At 44.0% G+C, this 9,719-nt stretch overlaps 1 protein-coding gene across 1 annotated transcript in view; it reads left to right on the top strand.

Annotated features, from left to right (window-relative positions):
• The window catches only part of RAD51AP1 (RAD51 associated protein 1), a 26,729-nt gene extending 17,010 nt beyond the window's left edge, over nt 1–9,719 (top strand). The window contains exons 8-9 of the mRNA XM_006172027.3: nt 4,063–4,203; nt 8,509–9,719. Coding sequence (XP_006172089.1) covers nt 4,063–4,203; nt 8,509–8,645 — 278 coding nt within the window. The 3' untranslated portion in view covers nt 8,646–9,719. The remainder of the gene's footprint in view (nt 1–4,062; nt 4,204–8,508) is intronic.

Here is a 9,719-nt window from a genome sequence, read left to right as displayed (position 1 = left end):
CCTCCCCTTACTGATCCCCCCCCCGTCACCTTACTGATCACCCCCCCATCATCTTACTGATCATTCCCCCATCACCTTACTGATCACCCTCCCCGTCATCTTACTGATCACCCCATCACCTTACTGATCACCCTGTCACCTTACTGATCACCCCGTCACCTTACTGTAGGACAGCTGAAGCCCACAGAGGGTAAATAATTTGTTGCAAATCTTGACTCTAAGAAGGGAGAAGCTAGAATTGGAACCCGGGTTTGTCCATTCAGAGCCTCAGCTCTACCCACCACATTTTCTCTGGAAAACTAAAAGGGGAAGTGTGCATGGTTCTAGTTTCTTGCTTTTGTGCTTCACTCGTGTCTTTGATTTAAGAGCTTTTTGCCACACGTTTAGGGCCCTTTTTCATTTTTCCTAAACAAATTCAGTTAGGAACTATTTTCACAGTACATCTTAGAATTTGTAATGACTTCAAGGCCAACAGGTGGCGTGGTGGTTAAGGATGCTGGCTCCCACATGGCTGACTGTGGTGTGAGTCCCAGACCTGGCAGCTTGCTTTCTCTCTCTTTCTCTCGCTTGCTCGCTCACTCTGTCCCTCTGTGGTCAAATTAAAATAAATAAAATTAAATAAAATAATTAAAAAAAAAAGAATTTGTAATGAATTCAATATGGAATACCTGCTTTCGTGTAAAAGAAGTTAGGATATTTTTGAGTTCATAATCTATAATAGATTATTGTAAAACCTAACCTTTATTAACCAAATTTATTTATTGATACCCATTTTTATGTATAGAAAATATATGCTATTTCAAATTGTAGTTCCATTATTCATGTTTTCCATTTTTTAATGAAGGAATTGCTCTTGCGTTAAATAGCAAATTGAGTACTTAGAGTCAAATACTAGTTAAGTTTTACTTTCCCTCTGCTGGGTTCTAAATTGACAAATTCATCTGTTTTCAGATCTTGGATTTCAAATTTAGGGGCTTTGAGAGAGAAAATCATTGGGTCCTTGGAAAAGTCATGACATATTTTTCTGTTTTTCTATGCGAAAATCCATCATGACATTTCCGACCACCCAGTAAACTAAGTGGCTTCAAACAGCACATACTGTTGTACTGTTCTGAAGGCCAGAAGTCCAAAATGGTTCTTACTGGGCCAAAATCAGGCTGTCAGCAGGGCCGTGCTCCTTCGAGGAAGCTCTCAGGGAGATCCTGCTTTCTTCCTTTTCCAGCTCCTAGAGGGCATCCGTGTTCCTGGGCTTGTGCCCCCTCCATCTTCAGAGCCAGGATTGGCAGCGGGGGCTTTCTCACAGCAGGGCACTCTCACTCTGACTCCTGCTTCTCGTCGTCACGTCTAAGGACCCCTGGGTTGTACTGGGCCATCTGGACAGTTCAGATAGTCTCCCCAGCTCAAGACTGTTGCATCTGCAAAGTCCTTTTGCCACGTAGAGCAGCGTACTCACCTATTCTGGTGATTAGGATACAGGCATCTTCGAGGGCCAATTATCATTGCTTACCACAAGCTATAATTTAAAAAGCCAAAGTATATTTTTTCTTCAATGTTTGTGTATTCTAGTTTATCATGACACACCAAAAGTTGGTTTTCAAATTAGAATTTACCTTTTAAAATCTTTTCTGTGGACCAGCAGATGGTGTAATGGCTATGTTGCTGGACTCCCATGTAGTAGACTGAAATTCAAACCCCAGACCTGGTGACTTAAACTCACGCCGGGTGCATGTGCGTGCATGCCCAAGATCCCGAGAGGAGAATGGAGGAGAAGGGATTGCGGCGTGACCATCCCCCTGGGGAGTGATTTCTCGCTTTCTGTCTCTCTCTCTGTCTTTCTGGCAAGCGCACATGCCCTATGGCAAAAACCTCTCTGAAAGAAAAATAATCTTTTCTGTATACCTTGGAACGAGAGAGATTAATATGTAATATTAGAAGTAAAATATAATTGTTAAAAAAAATAGGATTAGGGATTAGAAAAACTGGTTTATTTCTGGTACTACTGATAACATATTGTGTAACCTGTAAGGGTGTTTTATCTAGCATACGTTATAATTTTTCCCTCGATAGAGAACATTTTAAGAGCTGTGCTGTGGGCTAGCAGATGGCATGGAAGTTAAGGTGACTGTATTTCACATGGTTGACCGCACAGTTCAAGTCCTGGACCTGGTAGCTTAAGAAATATGCCGGGCACCAGTGCACACATTCCCAAAATTCCAAAAGAAGGGATTGCAATGTGGCCATCTCCTCTGGGGGGTGATTTCTCGCTTCCCCTCTCCCTCTCTCTACGTTGTCTGTCTCTCTCTAGTGAGCACATGTGCCCTATAGCAAAACTGAAAAAAAAACAAAAAACAAAAAACTGTGCTATCTATTCTAGTAGCCACTAGCCACACGTGGTTCTATTGCATTTTAAGTTCATTAAAATTAAGTAAAATATAAAAAACAAGTTCCTCAGTTTTGCTAGCTGCATTTCAGGTGCAGTTTCTACACTTGGCTAGTGACTGCCATGTTGGACAGCACAAAATAGAGAACATTTCTGTCGTCACAGAGCGCTCTGTTGGACAGCACTGGTCTAGGGGACCCAGTTTTTTTTAAGCAGTTTTTGCCATCAAGGGTTTGTACTCACTGGAAGGAGAGACAGAGACCGGGAGAAGGAAAGTGAGAAATCACCCCCTAGGGGGGTGGCCATGCCACAGTTCCTTTTTCTCCATTCTTCTCGAGGGATCTTGTACACACACAGGCCTGGTATGATTTTCAAGCCATCGGGTCCTGGACTTGAACCATGGTCAGCCCTGTGGGGGTCCAGCAACATAACTGCTATGCGACCTGCTGGCCCTGGGACTCAGATGTTGACATTAGGAAGAGTGTACAGCGAGAATATTCATGTGGATTTAGATAACTTAAAACAAGCCTTACCTGAAGGTGAATTTACCTCTTCTCACCCTCAAGCTAGAACCAAAACCTCCTCCCTTTTTGTGGTCATTCTCTAGGTAAATGACACCATTTAGCAGTGTGCCCATGGCAGAAACTTCCAGGTTGTGGATTATTTTCCACCTCCATGACTGCCTCCTCCCCTGTAATTACTAAAGTGTATCTACTGTGCTGTTTCCTTCCATTCTCCACCTTCGTTCAGGCCCTCACCTCCTGTATGTTACCGTAATAGCCTTCCAAGTGGTCTACTTGCCCTACACTACCGCAAGTCACTCCGGAGAAAAACTAATACCTGGTTATGACTAGGTTGTGCAGAGCCTTCCTAAGTGATCTGCACTTAGTGTGGAGGGAGTGCATCATCTCACCTGCCCTGCCCTGCCCTGGAGATTCCAGCCCTGCTAAACCGGGACCGCTCCTGGAACTCGCCGTATTCTCTGGATTTGCATGCTCTATTCTCTCTGCCTAGAAAACCCCCCTCAACTGATCTTCACAGCCTTGATCCAGCTCAGACCGTCCCTCCACCATCCAGCGACCCCTAAACACTTACACCCAGATCATAGGTTCCCTTCCTACTGGGCTCACCTATAGTCTGTCATACCCCATCATGCTGCGGCACACACACGTTTTTACTGTACTGTCCTTTCACTGGAGTTCCGTGACAGGCCATCAGTTCCTGGGAACAAGGTCCACAAGTCTTTGTAACCTTAGAGCCTGATGTATTGTCTCGTGGATGCTCACGGAAGGGGCTGCTGTGGAATGCTCGCAGGGAGTCTTACCTAGTCCCTCATCCCGGCTCGGGTGCTTCCCTCCAAGCTCTCAAAGAACAGGCAGCTTCTTAACCTTTCTGTGCCCCTATGTGACAGTGGGGGAGAGTGTTTCTGTATCCGAGTTGATTTGACGGTTTCAAGTATTGTAATATATGCACTATGCTTACCAAACTGCCTGGCATGTAAACGCTCAGAGAAGACGGCTGTATGTAGGCTTCCAATACACACTGGCTGAGTAATAACATTGGCGGTACTACATTTTTACTTTTTATACGGTTTTGTAAGTTTACAATTTTTATACATATATGTTAAACTTTTTCTTCCTATGATCGACTTTTTTATGTGTTTTTGCAATAACTGACTTCAGTGGACTCTGCTCCTGATGCCATCAGACCACAATCTCAGTCTTCACCAAAAAAGGCTCCCCTTTCTTCAGAGGCCACCAAGAAGCCATTACAACTGTGCAGCCCTCCAGCTGAGAGTAAGAGACCTAAGTGGGTCCCACCAGGTAAGGCATACTTACAGTCAGGGACAGGGGCTCAGAAAATTTCCTTTGGTAGATTTTTTCCAAGTAAGAAATGAGCATTTTCTTATATTATTATATATTCTTCAAAACTAGAGTTGTGCTGGGACCAGCAGTTAGCGTAATGGCTATGTCGCTGGACTCCTATGTAGTCAACTGCGGTTCACATCCCGGACCTAGCAGCTTTAACTCACACCAGGTGCGTGTGCATGCGTGCCCAAGATCCCAAGAGGAGAATGGAGGAGAAGGGATTGCAGCGTGGCCATCCCCCCTGGGGGGGTGATTTCTCACTTTCTGTCTCTGTCTCTGTCTTTCTGACGAGCACACGCGCCCTATGGCAAAAACCTCTCAAAAAAAAAAACTAGAGTTGTGCTGCATTCCCATTTATTTAACCATTCCCTTGGGCATCCAGGTTGCTTTCAGTTTTTTCGGTGTTATATATAAAGCTGCAGTAATCACAAGCATCCTTATTCTTTTTTGTTACTGTTTTCTTTTTTATTTACCAGGGAGAGACAGAGAAGGGGAGGGAGAAAGCTCTCCCCAAAAGAGTGTGATCACACCACATTTGCTTCTCCTCTCTCTTCCTCCTTTGGGGATTTTGGTCACACACACACACACACACACACACACACACACCCAGTGTGTTTCTCAGTCCCCCCCAGGTCTGGTACTTGAACCATGTAGTCGTCCATGCAGGATCCAGCTCCCTTAGTCACTAGGCCACAGGGCCAGCCCACTTCCATATTTTAGAAATGTGTAGGTATGTTCCAATTACCTTCTTAGGGCAAAATGTCTAGTAAGAGAATTGGTGTCATGCAGTATAAACATTTGAAGTTCCTGATTTATATTTCTGGCACTAAATGTTTTGCTGGGACTGGCTGACCTCTGTTATACAATCTTATGAAAGCCTTGGGGACTGTACATGAGAATTCTAACATTGAACAAATGTCCTCACAAAATCAACCTCTTACAAGGTTGACTTCTCTTTGTTTTCTTTCACTTCACTGTCAAGTTTTACCAACTCTTCAAGAATTCTGAATTTCGGGGAACCAGCAGTTAGCATAATGGCTATGTCGCTGGACTCCCACGTAGTTGACCGCGGTTCGTGTCCCGGACCCGGTGGCTTAAACTCACGCCGGGTGTGTGTGCGTGTGTGCCCAAGATCCCGAGAGGAGAATGGAGGAGAAGGGATTGCGGCGTGACCATCCCCACTGGGGGGTGATTTCTCGCTTTCTGTCTTTATGTCTCTCTCTGTCTGTCTGGCGAGCGCACGCGCCCTACAGTGAAAATATCTCAAAAAAAAAAAAAAAAGAATTCTGAATTTCACCCTTCTTTTTTTTTTAAGCTTATTTATTTTACTCATGATAAGGAACATGTGCATGCACATGCAAGAGAGAGAGAGAAACTGTCAACAAGTTCTGGTCCCTTGCGGTCCCCTCTCCCAGCCCTCCAGCGCATTGGTATCTTGGGCACATGCCTGGCATGTTTCCGTTCATCTGAGCCAGGGATCCGAAGCTGGCCGTGCGGTGTTCAGTGTGATGGTGACTACACCCCAGAGACGAGGCCTTTCCCTTAGCGTCACTGAAAGCCTTACCCAGGCCCCAACGACTGCCGCCTTCCCAGCCAGTCCGGCCTCCAGCTTCCTTCATCCATCCGCACGAATCCTCTGCATCAGTGACATTCATACTCTTCGTCCCTTAAACTCATTGCACGATTCTTCTGTCAGAGCGCCTCATTGTCCACTTTCTGCTGTCTCGTCTATCTTCAGCGGTCCCCTCCCCTTTTCTGACTCCTCAATCTATCCAGTTTTACTTTACCTCTCTTGAGTGGTCTATTTGGGGTCATCCTTGGTGGCCACTCGCCTAATAGCAGCTCAGTGTAACTAGACAGATCCAGGCCTGAGCTGTGGGGTTGCATGGTTTCCAAATTCATACGGGTCTTCAGTTCATGAATGAATACAAAGTTCTTTCTGGTTTAAAAACTCGAAGACTTTTTTCCCCCAAGTTTGTTGCTTATTTTTCCTTGAGTGAGCGAGAGAGCGCCCCCACAGGGTCCTGGTGCCACAGCCTGCTCAAGCTCAGCCAGCCCCGGATCACAGGCACACATGTGCTGGAGCATCCAGGGAGGCCTCCAGAGGTGGACCCAGGACCTCCACATGGGTCAGCCTCGCAGCTGGCACATTTTACCCCATCACCACTCACCCCTCTGGAGAAAGTCCCAAGATTTTTAAAGAGAACTTAGTATTTGGAGAAGGTAATGGAAGATGAGTAATGATGCTGTACCACCCAGAGAATAATCCTTAGTATATTCCTTCTGAGAGTAAGCAGTGACTTCCCGAGGAGAGAAATTTAAAAGAATAATATGACTAGAGAAATTTAAAAGTTGCACACTCAAAAAATACTAACAGGCAGGCTAGCCCTGTAGTGCGGTAGGTAAGCACTGTGCTCTGAGAGCTGGATCCCACTAGGCTGACCATGGTTCAAATCCTGACTGTGGCATCTTGAAAATATGCTGGGCAAGTGTGCCTGTGTGCATGCCTGCATGGCCCCGATCCAGACGGGAAGGAGAGATGGGAGGACAAGAATTGCATGACCGTGCTGTTGGGGTGCTTTCTCCCTCTTCTCTCTCTAGTGAGTTGATGTGCCCGTTTAAAAAATAACATACAGGACAAAATGGAATGATGGGTGAAGAATTAATACTGTAAAGCACAGCATACAGATGCAGTGTTGCAGGGTCAGGCAGGTGATATAAATGAGGTAACTGGGCCCAGGTAATGGACTTAACCTGAGTGAGGTGAGACTGTGTTAGACTGAGAGCCTGTGGCCCTTTTGAAGGACCAAGCTGCTACTCAGCTCTGTCTTATTGCTTGCACAGAGGATTGTGGGCCTAGTATTTCCAGATCTGACTATTCTGCAAAGAAGCTAGAAATACAGATTTTGATGTGAAATCTCTTAACACTACATGGAACCAGTGTATCTGAGGGCTGCATTTGCTCCTCAGATTACATTGGTACCTGTTTTATAGAAATATGAGAAGACCGCCCCAAAGGGAAAATGAACCAGAAACAAAATACCAGTACCCCTAAAAAATACAACTAGAAAATAGGAAGAGTTTCCATCTCACTGGAAATTAAGGAAGTATAAATTAAAATAATAAAATGACTATTTTACACCTCTGAAAGTATGGAATAATAAAGCAATATAAGCCATTAAACTCGAGGTTATTAATTATGAGTGTTTATTTTAACTTATAATGCCTTTGGGCCTACCTTGGAGCCTAGTGCTTAAGAGAGCCAGAGCCCACGTGACTGAGCATGGTTCAAATCCCAGCCCCAGTGATTTGTTTTCATGTGTGCCCCAAATCCTGACAGGATGGAAAAATGGAGAAGGGATTACAGCCTGACCACGCCCCACACTGTCTCTCCTTGTAATGTAACCCCTTTTTAGAGCAGTGACTATAGTCGTTGTCAACTGTGAACGTTTAACATGGGTGAATTTCGAAATCGAATACTAGGTGGGAATAATTGCTGTGATAGAGTGGTGGTATAAATGAGACTAGTGTAAGTCAGTACAGACATGATTCCATCCGCAGACTTATTCAGTAATTACAAAATAGACCTGAGTATAGTTCGAACACTCCTCATTGAAAACTTCAAAATCCGAAGTGCTCCACAGCATGAACCTTTCTGAGCTCCAAGATAATGCTAGGCAGTGGAACATGCTGCACCTGACTCGTGATGGGTTGCAGTTAGAATGCTGCAATACAAAATGTATGAAATTACCTTCATGCAGTATGTAAGCAGTATAAGGAATATCAGCGAATTTCCTATTTAGGCTTGGGTTCTGTCCCCAAGGTATCTGTGTATGTGCACATGTTCCAAAATCTGACATACTACTGGTCTCAGCAGTTTGGATAAGGGATAGGATAGTCACTCTCTCCTTGTAAAAATGATAGGACTTTTCAAAATGCATTTGATTTTTTGATTACTTTAGAAAGTATAGTTTTATGCATTTCTGAATGCCTTTACAACCAGTGTTGTTTGCTCCCAACTTTCCTGTCTCAGCTTTCCTGGTTGAAGTGTTGGTGTCATTACTATGCTTTTGGGTTGAGAACACACAAGAATGTAGTCTTTCTGCTCTTTAGTACTTTGCATTTTTTAAATATAGTTTATTGTTTCATACACCCTGGGAAGCAGCTAACAACTGCTTTTTTGCTTCTTCAGTTTTATGAATTAGTTTTTGTTAAGAAGTTCCTGACATGATCAGCGTTGTGTCATTTGTTTTCTTTCAGCGGCATCTGGAAGCAGCAGCAGCAGCAGTAGCCCGCTGGCTGGGATGTCTGTAAAGTCTCCAAATCAGAGTCTCCGCCTTGGCTTGTCCAGATTAGCACGAGTTAAACCTTTGCATCCAAACGCCTCTAGTGGCTGAGTGTGGTAGCAAAGAAATGTCCCAAAGGGTCGGTTTTGCAAGTGTGTTTATAATTGCTCGAGTTTATATTCGAGGTCATTGTAATATAAACGGAATCCTTTAACATGTTATGTGAATGGTCTGTGCCCATTTTGTAATTACGCTCTCTGAAATGCTATACAAGACTCTGGTAAGAGGTTTGTTTGTAAGAATTGCCTTCTCACCGTTTCCTTCTGCAGTGCATATCCTGTCTGCCTCTGTATAATAAGTCATTGTCGTCGATGGCTATCAGTTTGACGTGAAGGTCCTAGCGCACACACACTGCTCTTCTCCAGTGGGATATACTCCTCTCCAGCTTGTCAGCTTTCTGGCACCTTCACTTGAACTGCTCAGAACTCAGCTGGCAAAGGCGAGCGTTCCCATTTGTTTCAGGACAGTCTTCGGAAGCCTATAAGCTACGTAAGCTGTGCTGTCTGTTTCATTGCAAAGATGCTTTGACTTTAGCCGAGTGTTCTTACAGTGAGAACTCAGAAGGCCTGTACACGTTGAAGTGGCTGCTGTACTGTGGCCCGTGTCTCCTGCTTGGGGATAGATGGTTACTCTGTAGCTAGTAGACTGTAATGGCATTTTATATTCTTCCTTGTCAAAAGCCTTAATAAAAGTAAGAGTGTTGAGATGCTCTTCTCCTTGCTACCACCGCACGCACCTGTCTTAGTGTCTGCATTTCACGATAAAATGAGAACTTGGCAGAGGATCGTAGCCTTTCTTATTGTAAATGTGAAAGAAGGGGATGCTGTTTCTGGGAGTAATCACTTTATGTTAAGCCAGTACTTTAAAGAGCAGTTAAGTACTCTGACCTCCCTGTATAATATTAGAGAGCATAGCTTTTCAGGAAGTTTAGATTTGAATTTATTGTGATTAAAAATGTAGAGAATATATTTATGGTAAGAATTTTCAGCCAGCTCCTGATGACTTTTTAAAAAAATAACTTCAAATCATGTTAATCATTAAAATATATATAATACTTAGCTCAGTTCTTGGTTAATAGGAACATCTCTGTTAATGTGAAAGTAAGTAACTTAGAATTATGATTAA

This window comes from Tupaia chinensis, unplaced genomic scaffold (assembly GCF_000334495.1).
Source record: "Tupaia chinensis unplaced genomic scaffold, TupChi_1.0 Scaffold150288_1, whole genome shotgun sequence".
Taxonomy (NCBI): domain Eukaryota; kingdom Metazoa; phylum Chordata; class Mammalia; order Scandentia; family Tupaiidae; genus Tupaia; species Tupaia belangeri.
This window is presented reverse-complemented; position numbering and strand designations above follow the sequence as displayed.